The sequence below is a fragment of the Phacochoerus africanus genome, chromosome 2, assembly GCF_016906955.1.
Source record: "Phacochoerus africanus isolate WHEZ1 chromosome 2, ROS_Pafr_v1, whole genome shotgun sequence".
NCBI lineage: Eukaryota > Metazoa > Chordata > Mammalia > Artiodactyla > Suidae > Phacochoerus > Phacochoerus africanus.
Genome location: NC_062545.1, coordinates 45,965,309 through 45,980,830, shown reverse-complemented (window position 1 = coordinate 45,980,830; position 15,522 = coordinate 45,965,309). Strand labels below are relative to the sequence as shown.

At 36.7% G+C, this 15,522-nt stretch overlaps 1 protein-coding gene across 1 annotated transcript in view; it reads left to right on the top strand.

Annotated features, from left to right (window-relative positions):
• EYS (eyes shut homolog) overlaps window positions 1–15,522 on the top strand; it is a 1,324,234-nt gene that overhangs the window by 654,151 nt on the left and 654,561 nt on the right. Inside the window, 2 exon segments of the mRNA XM_047769134.1 lie at window positions 1,137–1,329; window positions 2,126–3,871. Of these exon segments, the coding sequence (XP_047625090.1) occupies window positions 1,137–1,329; window positions 2,126–3,871 (1,939 nt within the window).

Sequence of the window (15,522 nt, the reverse complement as noted above, 5' to 3'; positions counted from 1 at the left end):
TATATTTTGGAGTCAGGCATCCTGTTTCCTACAACTCCATTTTTCTTTCTCAAGGTTGCCTTTGTTATTCAGGGTCTTTTGCATTGCCATATAAATTTTAAAATGTTTTGACCTAGTTCTATGAAAAATGCCATTGATAATTTGATAGGGAACACACTGAATCTGTAGATTGCCTTGGGTAGTGTGCTCATTTTAACAGTATTGATTCTTCTAATCCAAGAACATGGTACATGGAATATATAAATGTGAAAAAATAAAAATGGGATAACTAAGAGCAAAATTTACATTTTGTGAAATTAGATACAATCTTATACAAATAATAGGAGAGGCGAAGCAGGGATACCTATGAATGTCATTTTTTTATTTTATTTTATTGGCGTATAGTTGACTTACAAACTTGTATTAGTCCTATGAATGTCTATAGCATTAGAAAATAGGCATCTATTATTATTTTAAAACAATACTTGAATTGCATTTCCTTAAAATTAAAAGTACTTCAAATAGTATAACTAATTTTTAACTTTACATTTAAAGAAGTATCACTAATTCATTTTCACTTATTTATGCATGCATCACAGTTCTCTTTCCTATGATCTAAAAACATGATTTATTTATATGGAAATTATTTTATAAGTTTATGGCAGAAATAGGCCATGCAGTCAAACTAAAGTATAAGAGGAACATTGCTTTGTAAGCCAAATATGAATTAAAATGATTCAAGTTATCTGTTGTGGATAATGTGTTTTATTTGTTTCCATCTAAATATGACCTTTAGAGCAGCAAAGTTTAAAAATTGCAATGGAGCTTTTATGTTCATACTGACTGCCTCACAGTACAGATTCTTCATTGGAAAAAAAATATCCTCAAAGCAAATTTAAAGTAGTATTTTGATATAAAATTTAAGGAATCAAGAATAAATTTAGGTATTGGGTTCAACATATCTAAAAATTTGAAAAATTGAATTAATTTTGAAATATAGGTAAAATTTACTGTGGAGATTCCATTTTCAAATACAATATGATGATAATTAGCCTAACTAATATGACTATGAAGATCCAAAAGGACCTCAAAACTAACTTAAAAATTCTCAGGGACAAAGACACTGTGAACTTAACCGTGGCAATTGTCCTTTGCAGAACTTCTCCATTGGGCTTCTTTGTGGTAATGAAATTGGGAGAATCACCTGTTTACCTCCTATCTCTACAAGAACAGAGGCCAATTCCACAAAAACATACACAGTGCTCACTTCTGGGATTTCAGTCAGTACCTTCCTATTTGCAAAGGCTACTCCACTATGGACCATAATGAACACTTCTCCAGTTTATCAAGGTAAATGGATGAGAGAGAGTGATATCTGAAGCTTGAATTTGAAAAAGTTATGTATTGAAACATAATTTCTGACTTATTTTAATATTTTTCTAAGACATGTGATTATTCAGGGGGATAAAATTGTCTTAGAATTCTTGTTGACTATGTGTAGTATATTTTTTTAATTGTTATTTCTCCAATACAACTTTTTTTTCTACAGTGTAGTGTTTTAAGTTTTAAAAATATTTATGTCAAGGAGTTCCTGCCATGGCACTGTGGGTTAAGAACCCAACTGCAGCAGCTCAGGTTGCTGCAGAGATATGGGTTTGATACCTGGCCTGAAGTGTAGGTTGCAGCTGTGGCTCAGATTCAATCCCTGGGAACTTCCATACGTTGTGCATGTTTACTAATATTTTTGATATTTTTAATATTTCTAACTCATTAGGTCAAATATTTGATTTTTTTCTATGACAAGGGATTGTAAATGTTCAACTTTTTTATTTCAAAGGCACAGTTAGTTTGAAACACATATGTTGATTCTGAAGAATCCCATTTGTTCTGAATTTGGCCACCCCAGGGAGTGTGAATAATAGGACTCTGTTTATGTAGCTTGTGAATTCACTAAACTTTCTCACACTTTTATTAGAACTATGATTTGCATTGTCATATTTGCCTGCATATAATAGGAGTGAGGTGGCAGTGCAATTTACAGAAGATTCAGCCTGGGGATTAATTCACTTTTCTTTCTTCCTTTCTTCCTTCCTTTCTTCCTTCCTTTCTTTCTTTCCTTTTCCTTCTTGCCTTTTCCTCTCCAAAGGTCCAAAACAGACAGACAATTTCAAGCATGAAGTTCTCCCAACCACTGGTTTGACAGCGTTAAATATTGGCACATCCTTTGAAAGCTATTTACTCAAAGAACTGATTTCCACTGGAGAGCTTTCAGCACAACACAGTCTTTCTTCTTCCACAGATGTTTCCTCTTCTCAATTTCTGAATTTTGGTGTTCATGACCCAGTACAAATTGTTGGGGGCAAAACATCTATAGTGCATATGTTCTTCCAAACTTCAACAGATACACCAGGACTCTTTTCCTCTGATAAGGGAGAGAGCACCCCATTTATCATCTCTTCCTTAACGACAAATTTTATTTTTCCTACACAATCTTTATTATCTGAGAGTTCCCAGGCTATTGCCTCGTCTGCTCCCACAATGAGTTTGGTAATTAGTGGCATTCCAGGGGTTGATATTGAGTTAAACAGACACTCATTACTCTCCCGTGGATTCCTTCTCTCAACCACTTCCACAAGTGCACCTCCAGTCATCTCTTGTGGGGCTCAAGAGGATATTGAAGCATTTTCAGCTGTTTCCTTAATTTTAAGAAGAGAGTTCCAGAGACCGCTGAGTGCCTCAACATCTCCCACATCTCCTGCTAAGATAATTATATCCAAACAGGTAGCCGTCTTAAACTCATCAACTCTGCATCGATTCACTACCCAAGCCTCCATTCCCAGTGAATATCAGCTTAATACTGAAGCATCTAGCAACCAGAGACTCACAAACATCAAACCACAGGCTGCTGATTTTTTAAGTGAATTAAGTCAAACATGTGCAACGTGTTCTATGACTGAAATAAAATCCTCTCATGAATTCTCAGATGAAGTTTCGCATAGCAAACAGCCCCAGTTTTATGACACATTCTCGATGTACTCGGCAATATTAGCCAGCTGGTATGCACTAATGGGAATGAAAACTACCACTGCTGGGCATTCCTTTCCTTCCTCTGAGGAAATCATGCCATCAGTGGCAATCACAGAACCATCATCTTTATTTCCATCTAAAAAGAGTACAAAAAGAAGAATTTTAGTATCATCTGTAGAAGAATATATCACCCAATCAAGTAATTTGGATGCTAATTTATGTTTGAATAAGATGTGTTTATCCATTGTCCCTTCACAAACTGTCTCTTTAGACCTGACAAATTCTGATCTGACTTCAAAACTGACTAAGGGTGACCCTTTAGGATCAGAAAACATTTTAAAGCTATTGAAAATAGGACATGGCATAACTATGGATCCCACTGAGATGCTGAATCAAAACAAGTTATTGGGCATGCAAGAACATGAAGGGTCTCAGACCCCGTCCAAACTTCATGCAAGGGATGGTTCTCTAGATTTTGAATTAAACTTACAAAGTCATCCAGAAACTATGCATTCAAGTGACCTCAAAAGCAACCTCCCACCAAGCATAGATTCCACATCTGATTTTTCAGAAGTAAGCTCTCTCATCACATTTTCTGCAGTTTCAGCATCTCAGTCATTTCCAATACAGACCTCTGTCCCCATGTCTGTACTTACACCAGATTGGACATATACAGATTATCTGAATTTAACATCTTATTTAAAAGAAAATATCAGAACTTCTTCAGAATGGTCCAAATGGGAGCTTCAGCCTAGTGGACATGGTCAAGAATCTCCTGCAGCAAGCCAGAGGATTTCCATCACTAGATCTCTCAGTTTGTCTTCACTGGAGCCCATTCCAGCATCTCCTTGGCTGAAAATTTCTGGTAAGTAAGAGTCTACATTTTAGTTCTGTAAACTTTTAGAAATGAGTTTCTTTTCTACAGAGAAGAAAGAGCCTATCATGGTCACCAGGTGCTCTAAACAGCTTCTTTGTAATCATGGCAACAGCCAGTTGAACGCAGATGGCACCTGCTGCTGTACCTGACATAGATGGTTATTCTTCACACACTGACACAGAGGCTCCCAGATCAATGCAGGGGTATGTTGGAGGTGGCTATACTGCTGGCAAGCAATCAGAAACTAAGCTAGTTCAATTCGTTGCAATGGATCTTTCAAAGTTTAGAAATAACTCTTATTATTCTCATTTCTTGAAATAGCTTCTTTGTCAGATTGAGCACAATATAGCATATACTTTCTAACATTTTCTTCAGTGCTGGTATTTTTTAAAAACTGGAAAAATGAAAAAAATCAAGGAAATTTATTGGGCTTTCTGTCCCACATGGTATGGTTTGTCATTGTTTTCATTCAAAGCTCTGATGCTTCCATTGTATGCATAACTCAGAATATACATTAAATGTATGTGCTTTACTCAACAAAAACACCATATAGCAATTGAAGGAAGATACTATTTCATATGTGAATTTGAACTCAGATTCTTGAAATACTGAATGAAAAGCCGCTTTTCTTAGATACCTGTTCTTAGTTTAAAGCACGTTAGAAAATACTAATCTCATTTACCATTGTGAATTACTATCAAGTTGGAAAGCATTAGAAAAAAAGTTTAAAAAATTATATTTAACAGAAAGAAAGGAATGGATTGTTTTCATATTTAAAAGAAGGTCTATCTTGTGGAATTTCCAATATAATTGTGGTAGTGAAGTTAATTTTCCTTCAACAAGAAATTCTTTTTTTTTTTTTTGCATGTATATGTGTGGGTGGGTGTGTGTATGCTTCAGAAGAAATACCTATTATATCAATATTATAAAGTTTTTTGGTATATAACTTACAGCTGGTGACTCAGTAATATAAAAGACCAAATCACTACATTTGGGATGTCCAATGTGAAATGATTTTCTTTCTAATAGTAGTAGTTTCTAAAAACAACATTTTTTAATTACCAATTTAAATGTAGCCGTCTTCTTGTACTTTTACAAGATGGTAGCTGGTTGTATAGCTTATGACTTATCAACAATGCCTAGCACATCACCTCTCACTTAGAAGCTTCTTAGTAAATGTAGCTGAGTTATACCTTCTCCTCTCCTACAATAATCTCACAGCCACCCTTTGGAAACAATATGGACGCAAGATCTTCATTTCCAGGAAACTGCATCCCAGCCTTGGCCTTTATGAACAAATTCTTGTCATCTTCCGTTTTTGTCATCCCTCACTCCAACTGCAAGCATTCTTTGATGATTTTTATCTTCTGCAATTCTCCTAGCCTCTTGTTAATTTCTCTTGCCTCCCTAATCGCTTTACACGAGATAATCATTTCCAAGGCATGCCGGCATTTTCCAATATGTTCATTCATTGCATTGGTCAGGGTCAAATCAGGGAAGTATTTGGGGAGAATGTAATAAAAAGACTATTTACAAATATATGGTTATAGTTAAGGAAACAATCAGGTAGTTTGTCTGCAAGGGACTAGAAACAGCAGAATGGCATTACTGCCTCTAGCCCTGAAAGGACAAAGGAAAGAGCAGTTACCAGGGATGGGAAACCATAGAGGAGAGCTACCAAGTTACAGACACTGTGGTCTTTAGGAGGAAATCCAAGGCAAACCCAGCAAGAGAAGCCCGTGAGATGTGCACACAATCTTGCTCTCTTCTTTTTTCTTGTCTCCTGTGGTGTCCTTGTTGGCCAAACCCGTTCAGGATCTGGAAATGATCTTTGAAACCACATCTAGTTTAATATTTTAATGTAAAGAAAAGGTGGGGTGGGCCATAGTAGAATCAGCCTGCGGTGCTAAAATCTTGAGTAATTTCCATGATACTCCTAAAGTATGGAATGAGTGTGCAGCTGAAATGGGGGAACATTTCCATGAATGGTTCTGAAGTGAACCCTTGGGCACTGCTATTTCCTCCTTTATGCTGCTTCCAGCCAGAAAGTGTGAAATATGGAGACCCTATAATTTGGGGCTCCCTTGCTCTGGTGGGTTCCTCACACTGCATTGAGTTGCCTAGAAAAAAAAAAAAGATACTTCAAGCACCTTCTTGTGTTGGGCAAGTGAGCATCACAACGTATCTTCTACCAATGTATCTCTAGGCTTTTCTGTGACTTTTGGCATGTATTATGGTTGGTTCCACAGAATAGTGACAACCTTATGATACTGAATAGGAATTGTTGTGCTCACCTATTCTCTAAATCAAACACCTTTTGTAGTTTGGTTTAACTTAGGAAGCAGATGTAGTTTCAGAGAGAAATTTTCTAGCACTTCATATTATTTTCCTATGCTAGTATGTCTTATTTTTTTCTACCAGTTGTTTGGGAAAGACATGAGAGAGCAACCAGAGCTTCTGGAGCAGTGAGGAACAAAAACAGCGCTAAAGTAGATGTTTCCATGAGCTCCATTTATTCCATTCATAAGCATAATGTTTTAAGTTTAAAAAAATCCAGTACAATATTAATACATTTCTAGAAAATGGCAAAGTAAGATATTTAGCAATGTAACTTATTGCATCATTAGGTATAAGGACCTTGACACTCGAGTTATAGTTTACCCAGATTGTTTATTTTTTTCTCCCTTATTATATCTTCTAAGGAATTTACCTTATCTTCAAATCTTGGTATCTGTTATTACTAACAAGAATAACAAAATATAAATAGCTCACAATAATATTTAATCCTATTCTTAAAGTTGAAACAGAAGAGGTAGTTCTGTTAAACTTGTTAAGTCAAAATGCCTATGTGCACATATACACCTATTTCTTCCTATACTATTTAGAAAATCCAGTGGGAAGATGCATTATTTAATAACCAAAAATACAAACTACTGCTGCTTAATACTATACATAACAAAGTTTAAAAGGTGAAATGTGTTGAATATCTAAAAACTAGACTAGTGGAGATAACTGTACCTTTATTTAAGGGTTCAGAAGTGTGATCCCTTAGTACTACATAATACTGCATTTGAAATTATAAAGCAATTTCAAACAAGTTCAAATGGGATAATAGTTAGACCTTGATCAAGTCATTTTAAAGTGGAAGACAGTAGTAAAAGTATGTTGAAAAGGAATGGAAAAAAATAATTTCTTTATAATGTATTAAAATAAATTATAATAAACTATTATGTTATGACAAGGCTGTAGATAAAAAGAAGTAGAATAAAAGTCCAAATATAACTATTAAGTATAAAATTTCATTAAAAGAAGGGATTGGAATCAAAGATTTTCATACTTACTAAATTGTGTTGATGCTTTTTTTGTTTTGAAAACTCTTCCTCTATATCATACACTGGAATCAATTCTAGGAGTACTAACTAGATTAAATTACAAAATATAACATTACTCTTTCAAATCAAAGTGAAATAGCTGGCTGCTCAAATCATAAAACAACTTGCTATACATAGATAATAAAAATATATTTCAAAATCATTGGAATCAGTAGAAGATAGCAAATTTAAAATGAGAAACAAACTTTATCTGTTTGCCAATTTTTTTTTTAATGTCAGCACTCTGAATTGGTGAAGATTCCCCACTGTTTGAGGGGAAAGTAAATGAACACCATCTTTTCAGAGGATTACTTGCCATCAAAAATGTTTTAAGTTTTAAAATATCAATTTCAGTTTTAGGAAATTATTACTGATATTCTCAAATTATATTGTTAAAATGTTATTAAAACAGTAAATATTTGGAAATAACAATGTCCTAAAGTGGTGGTTGTATTAAATAATATTGCCATGCAGTGATGAATTCAGAAGTAAAATTCCAACATTTTCTTTCCTGTGCATCTCCCAGCATCTTCCACAAATGAATGTCCTGTGCTTTCTATGTAAAGCTAGTTTGCAGTATTCAAGAGCATTCATTATTTGCACTTTATTCCCACTGGACGCTAAGATGAATTGCATTATTAATACCATATAAACACTATAGTAAAGTGAAGACAAGGTTGTTTTTTTTTCATGCATGTTATAATTCTTTGCTTTCAAAACGTTTTTTCTTCTTATTTGTTGAATATCCATCTCAGTAGCATGTGACCTTGAGAAAATTAATGGCATTGGCCAGGGATTGGCAAAGTACAGCCCGCAGGTCAAACCTGGCTGGACCCACTACCCATTTTTATAAGTTTTGCTGGAACATAGTTTCATTCATTTCTTTACATATTTTCTGTGGCTGATTTTGTAGTATGACAGCTGTTGGCTTCCAAAGAGGTGTCAGAATATGCATCTTCCAAGACATATAATAAAAGAAGTTGGGTTAGTTTGTTTCAGTGTTCAGTTAGCTCTTGTTAAGAACAAAATGCACATACTAGCTATGAGATATGGAGTGTATAATTTTGATGATGTCACTAAAGAGTTAAATTCTCTTATACTTAACATTTAAAACCAGCATTGCATATAAATCTCAATAATCGAAGTTCACTAATAATTGGAAATTTAACATTTTCGTGAAATGACATTAATAATGACATTAAACAGCAAGTAAAAGATACAGTGAAAAGTTGGGGCAGGAGTTCCCGTCATGGCTCAGTGGAATTGAACCATGAGGTTGCTGGTTCTATCCCTGGCCTCGCTCAGTGGGTTAAGGATCTGGTGTTTCTCTGAGCTGTGGTGTAAGTGGAAGATGCAGCTCAGATCTGGCATTGCTGTGGCTCTGGTATAGGCTGGCAGTTACAGCTCCAATTGGACCCCCTAGCCTGGGAACCTCCATATGCCATGGGTGTAGCCCTAAAAAGCAAAAAAAAAAAAAAAAGAAAAAGAAAAATTGGAGCCAAGACCACGGAAGAAAAGAAGTAGTATCTGGGTTTTTTTGGTGGTGGGGCACAATACCAGATCCTTAACTCACTGCCCTGGGCTGGGGATCAAACCCACACCTCAGCAGCAAGCAGAGCCGCTACAGTGAGATCCTTAACCGTTGTGCCACAGCAACTTCTATATTTTCGCACCTTTAATGGAACATTTTTTCTGTTTTTTTTTTTTTTTTTGAACAAAGGACCCTACATTTTCATTTTGCACTGGGTTCTGCAAGTGACATATCCAGCTCCACCTGTGCTGCCACTGTTCTGGAAATTTCTTCCTTCCTCCACCAGGCCAGTTTCATGTGTTTTCCTGGTTCAAATACTCCAGGGTGTGTTTTTAGATGTTTTCCCTCTGTTCTTCTTTTCACATACCCTTTACGCTTCATTTCTCAATTCTCATTCCCTTCTTCAAAATTTGTCTTGGGAAGTATAGCACCTACATTTATGGCTTCAAATATATGCAGAGATATAAACTCTCTCCTGCCTTGAGACTCACATTTTTTAACCTACCCATCCCTCAAACAGTTGGGATAAAATCTTTATCTTTCCAACAACCACAACCTCCGTCTTTCTCCCTATCTGTGCTTTTTTCTCCCTTGATTCATACTTCAGACATGAAATTTATATCCATCGAGATTTCCAAACTTCAGGGTAAACTTTAGTTCGTTGAAAGTATTATGGATTCTATCTACAGAGTTCTCTCCAGAGGCCTCACAGCTCAGCTCATTACTATCACTCCACTTTAAACTCTTATCATCTCTTTTAGACAACTGCAGTTCTCTCTAAAATAAGCTACTTATTTCTAGGCTTAATTCTCCCAGGTCCCTCTGCTATGTTACTTTCACAGTCATTCCTATGTTATTTTTTTTATACCTCTGTTTTAAAAGCTGCAGTGGATCTTCATTTCATATAGGAAAAAATTTGACATCCTAAGTATTCTAGATATAATATTTGACCTTGATTTTAACATCCGAAGTCATTGTCTATCAGCCATCTGCAACCTACTTATGGCTAACCTTTCTCAATCCCACCATACATTTTCACAGCTCTGCCCTTAAGGGTTCATAGTCTTACCTCATGACTTCCCCTTGTTGCCCAGTTTGTGAGAATACCTATCCTGAAAGTCGATTCAAACATGGCTCCCTATTGGAGGACACTTGTAAAAACACTAGAAATTTATGATTTGCCCTTTATTTTTACTACTATAGAACATTGTATATGACTCAATGCCACCTTGACTTTGGCCATTTGTTGTTTTGTTACTGCCAACAACAGCATTTGTACTTTTGCAGGACAAGCCTCAAAGATGACTAGATATAGTACCTTAGCCAAAACTTCACCATAATTGTGGAGACCCCAGGAAAGACTGTAAAACATGTATTTTTTTTAATTGAAGCATAGTTTATTTACAATGGTTGTGTTAGTTTCCAGTGTACAGCAAAGTGGTTCAGTTATACACATATATATGTATCCTTTATATATTCTTTTCCATTATGGTTTATCATAGGATATTGAATAGAATTCCCTGTGCTATAAAGTACATCCTTGTTGCTTATCCATTTTTATATATTATATTAGCATCTAATCCCAAACTCCCAATCCTTCCCTCTCCCACTGCCTTCCACATTTGCAGCCACAAGTCTGTTCTCTCTCTATTCTGTGAGTCTGTTACTGGTGAAATGTCTATCTTAAAGCTGGTTGCAAAGATTGTCATCAACTTAGTAAAAGTTAAGGAGGCTTAGTTGTGAAGGTTGTTATGATCAGAGCAAGTAGAGCTGTGGATGTGCCAAAGCTGGAAGATTGGGAAAATATCCCAAGCATGGCTAAAGAATCTTATCTGCTGTAGAAGAAGCTGGATAGCTCTATATACAGTAATCTCAAGGAGTTATGAACTTCTCTGGGTCAGGATGCCTTTGGGTCTGCAAGACTTGACTTTCAGAGACCCTAGGCAGCTGATGAGACAGGTAAAGATGGGGAGGTCAGAGTTTGTTTATGAGCTCAATTACAAATGTTCAGGAAGCACTATTCATATAGGAAATAGCTATCTGTTTTTGAGTAAGGGTTCAGTACAGCTGGAGCGTGAGGCAGAAGGCCAGCTCTCCAGTTAGAATATGAGTGAGAACAGGTACTTTATGTTCCAAGCAGAGGACATTAAAATTCCAGTTCTGTGATCTGGGCCAGTGTTACAAAAAGGCTTGCAGAGGATAGTTGCAGGGAGGAGATGATTCAGCCAAGAAACAACACAGATACTTAGTGGGCATCTCTAGGTATTGTGGGAATGAAGATAAAACTCCTGGTTTCAAGGGCAATTTTAATAACAGTAGCTATAATTTATTCAGTAGCTGCTTAGTAACTGACAGCAGTTCCTTCACAAATTTACAGATGAGAACCAAGGGGAGACTGCCCTGGATAAGGTCCATCAGCTAGTAAGTGTTCCATGGGCATTGGAATTGGAGTTGGCAAGACCCAGATGGGATGAATTGTAAGGACAAGATATTGTTCAGTGAAGGGATTGAGGCACTTCTTAGGCTTCATGTCTTGGTTGGCTCCCACTCTCAGGTAGATGTTGGTGGGAACCATCTGGGGAATGGCATCCCTTCTCCATGGAGGCTGGAAAAGATGGGGAAAGTAGGGGAGTGAGGTTCAAAACTAGGATAAAGACCAGAAGCTAACAGATTTCTGCCCATGGTTGGGGCCAGCATACCTAGTTCTTTTGTCAAAACCTTTCACAAAAGAGAGAAAAAACAGCCAGTGGGCTGAATATCATGGTGGCTTCTCGACCCCTGACGGAGAGCATCTTGGATATCGTATCTCATTTCTTGTCTCTCCACAGATGTATTTTTCCTCAATTCTATTTACTTTTGTTAGTCACTGCTACACAGAAAATTAATAAAAAATGCATTTCTGTTGCATCCCAGATCTATTTATATGTGAAGCACATGGTGCAGTATGGCAAGTTGTCACTATTATGAACATCAGTCAGCAGAATTTTTAGATGCTATGTAGTGTCAGTTATGAAGACATTATTTAAACCCCTAGACAATGTTTTCTTCTAAGTACAACAGAGATTAGCATGACAGATGTTCTTCCTGAATAACTATGTATCACTTAGAACACATCTTAGTGAAGATGTCCTGGTCTGTATCTGTGTGCTATATACACTTATAAACAGAACAGTTATCTCCTGTTCTCCTAGAGCTTAAATTCCAGTGGAGAGAGAGAGAGACAGTAAACAAGCATGTATTTCCCTCTAACATGCTGTATATGATGAAATATATATAAAGTATTGTTCTAATGCATATAAATATACATAATCATATGTAGATTGTTATGACATAAATTTTAATATAATTTTATATATTATCGATATAATTATATATATATAAATATATGTGATGTGATAACGTGTATGAATAAAAAAGTAGAATAGGTTGGTAGGCAGTGTCACATGATCCACGTTGATGGATGAGAGACATGGATCAAGATTGATCTCATTGAGGAAGCTAACTTGAAGGAGACAAGGACTGTGTAGACATACGGAGGAAAAAATATCCCACAAAGAGCAAGTATCTAATGCTGTTTGTTTGGCATTTTCTAAGAACATAAAGACAGCCATGCGGTGGAGCAAGTAAGCAAGTAAGCAAGAGGATAAAGTCAGGTAGATAGTAGGGGAGAGGAAACAAAGTCGGATTCCAAAAACTTTAAGTCATTTTAAGGGCTTGTCTTATATTCTGAATGAAGCAGAAAATTACACCATGGGATTTGGCAGGAAGGTGACAGAATCTGAGTGATTGCTGTGGCCATACTGCTGAGAATTTAAGCAGGGGACCAGTTAGAAGGCTAACGCCATAGCCCAGGAGAGAGATAAGTTGGCTCAGTCCAGATGTCAGCAATGAAGCCTTGAGAAATGGTCAAATTATGCTGTATTTTGAAAGTTAAGCCAATAGGATTTGCTGATTATTTGTGGATTATTCTTATTTATTTTGGAAATCAATTTTATTAAGCAGAGAGTAATATCTTAAGCCACACTCTGAAGACAAAAAAGGGAAAATTAGGCAAACCAATTTTTCCAGAAATGCTACAAATAGGTTTATTTGACATTTTATCAGCTATAAAACTGTGTCAAGCAATAGCTCTATTACAATGCAAAAATTCTGATAAGTTTCTAATGCTGTTCCTGATTATGGCCCTGAAGCACAGAAAGATACTCTGACTTCTGCATCTGTCATAAATTAACAAGTCATTTTTTTGTTTGTTTTTTTGTTTTTGCTGCACCCCCAGCATATAGTACTTCCCAGGTCAGGCACTGAACCCAAGCCACAGCTGTGATTTATGTCACAGCTACAGCAATGCCAGATCCTTAGCCCACTGCATCAGGCCAGGGATCGAACCTGTGCCTCAGCAGTGACCTGAGCCATCACAGAGACAATGTTGGATCTTTAAGTGACTCTTCCCAAAACAGGAATTCCAACAAATCATGTTTAGCATGAAATATGTTTGATATTCTGTATTTACACTTATTTTGGAAATTTGTTTGTGACTTTGTGTTGAATAGAGGAACGTTCTGTCAATTATAGTATTTAATAATTCAAGCTACCTGACCATGTGGTAGTATATGCATGTGAACGTGTATGTGTCTGTATGTGTATAGACTTGGGTGTGTGCCAATGTGTTTGTATATAAGTGGAGGGCCATATGGAGTAGACATACCTAAGGATGCAATACAGGCTATTGAGAGAGCAGATGCTAGAAACAGAAAACATGGAAAGGAAAAAAGACAGAAGCCAAGACGTGAGATTTGATACTATTGACTCTGAGGTTTTATAAATATGACACAAATGCAAGAATTATTAATATATTTTGATGAACAAGTATTAGTTTCCTAGAGCTTTCATAACAAAGTAGCACAAACTGTGTGGCTTAAAACCACAGAAATGTGTTGTCTCACAGTACTAGACCCCAGAGGTATGAAAACAAGGTGTTGGTAGGGCCACACTCTTCCTCTGAAACCTATAGAGATGACTCCTTCCTTGCTCTTCCTGCTGCTGGTGGGGGCTGTCAGTCCTTGGGGTTCCTTGGCTTGTGGCCACATCACTAATTCCTGCCTTCTGTTGTCACGTGGTATCCCTTGTGTGTCTTACATCTTCCTGCAAGGACATGCTAAAGGCAAAAAGTTGGTTCAGAGTCTTTAGGCATTTTGTAGGCTATTTAACTAGAATTTAAAAAAAAAAAAAAACCTTTTGCGTTGCATAATTTCATTGCCTGGAATATGGCAGAAGCTTGGAAGATGGACAAATCCAAAAATATCCCATTCTATGACTTACTAATTCTTTGGCTTCAGAAAAGTTGCCTTGATTAGCCTCTGTTATTAAATGGGGCTGCCAGTAATTTTGTGGCATCAATTTTAAGGATTCGATGAATAAATATCTATAAGTTGCTGTCACAGTGCCAAATGAATGCTAGCCTCTCCCCAAAGCTCTAGTTATTTTCTTTTTTCTTTTTAGGGTTGCACCATGGCATATGGAAGTTCCCAGGCCAGGTGTTGGATCAGAACTACAGCTGCCTGCCTACACCACAGCCACAGCAATGCCAGATCTGAGCTGCATCTTCAACCTACACTGCAGCTCACAGCAATGCTGGATCCTTAACCTACTGAGCAAGGCCAAGGATCGAGCCCATGTCCTCATGGATACTGGTTGGGGTCATTACCAATGAACCTCCTACACTTCTAGTTTTTAATCCAATGCTATACTCTTCAATTTCTAGACTACTTCCCCAATATACTTAATACCTTTTTGGTCCCTAAACTTTGAGTACTTGAAATCTAAGCTTTATGGTTGCCCTGAATTTTATTGATTATACTCTATTTTGATTTGTTCACTTACTGTTGATGAATTTACCCTATTTTGACATCTGATTTCTAGACATAGCCATACTCTTGTATCTCTTGTGGTTCTGAAATCCTGGTTATACTTTGATTGGGAGTTTCTAACCCTTTCCTTAGGTCTCCTTAGTTGCTATCAGTACTTCTCATGTATATCATCGTCCTTTCCCTCCTGAGACCTTGATTCCTTATCCTGCATCACACCCTGATGGCTGACAATGTCTAACCCCTACTCTCTACTTTACAGAATCCTTCAAGAGAAAAAACATTAATTCCTATATTCCTATCGTATTCCCTTTCTTCCAGAACTCCCATGATATTTTCTAAAGAGCGATTTTATGCTTAAGAAATAAGACATGAGGAATTCCCGTTGTGGCGCAGCAGAAATGAATCTGATGAGGAAACATGAGGTTATGGGTTTGATACCTTGCCTCTCTCAGTGGGTTAAGGATCCGGTGTTTCCATGAGCTGCGGTCTAGGTCACAGACCCAGCTGAGATTCCACATTGCTGTGGTTGTGGTGTAGGCCAGCAGCTGTAGCTCTGATTAGACCCCTACCTTGCGAACTTCCATATGACTCAGGTGTACCCCTAAAAGCAAAAAGAAAAGAAAGAAAGAAGAAATGAATATCCAATTCATATTTGCAAGTGGGTAAAATTCTAGGTAGAATTTGAAAAATTCATACGATAGCACAACTCTTTTGATCTAAGATTATAACCATGGACTGTACCTTGCCATTTGATTTTCAGTATATGCTCTTATTTTGAGTGAAAATTCTCAAAGTAGCTTACCATTTTGCTTAGATTTAGGGTAATTTTTATTTCCACTATTTTGTTTTCTTTCCCTCCTTTTGATACCA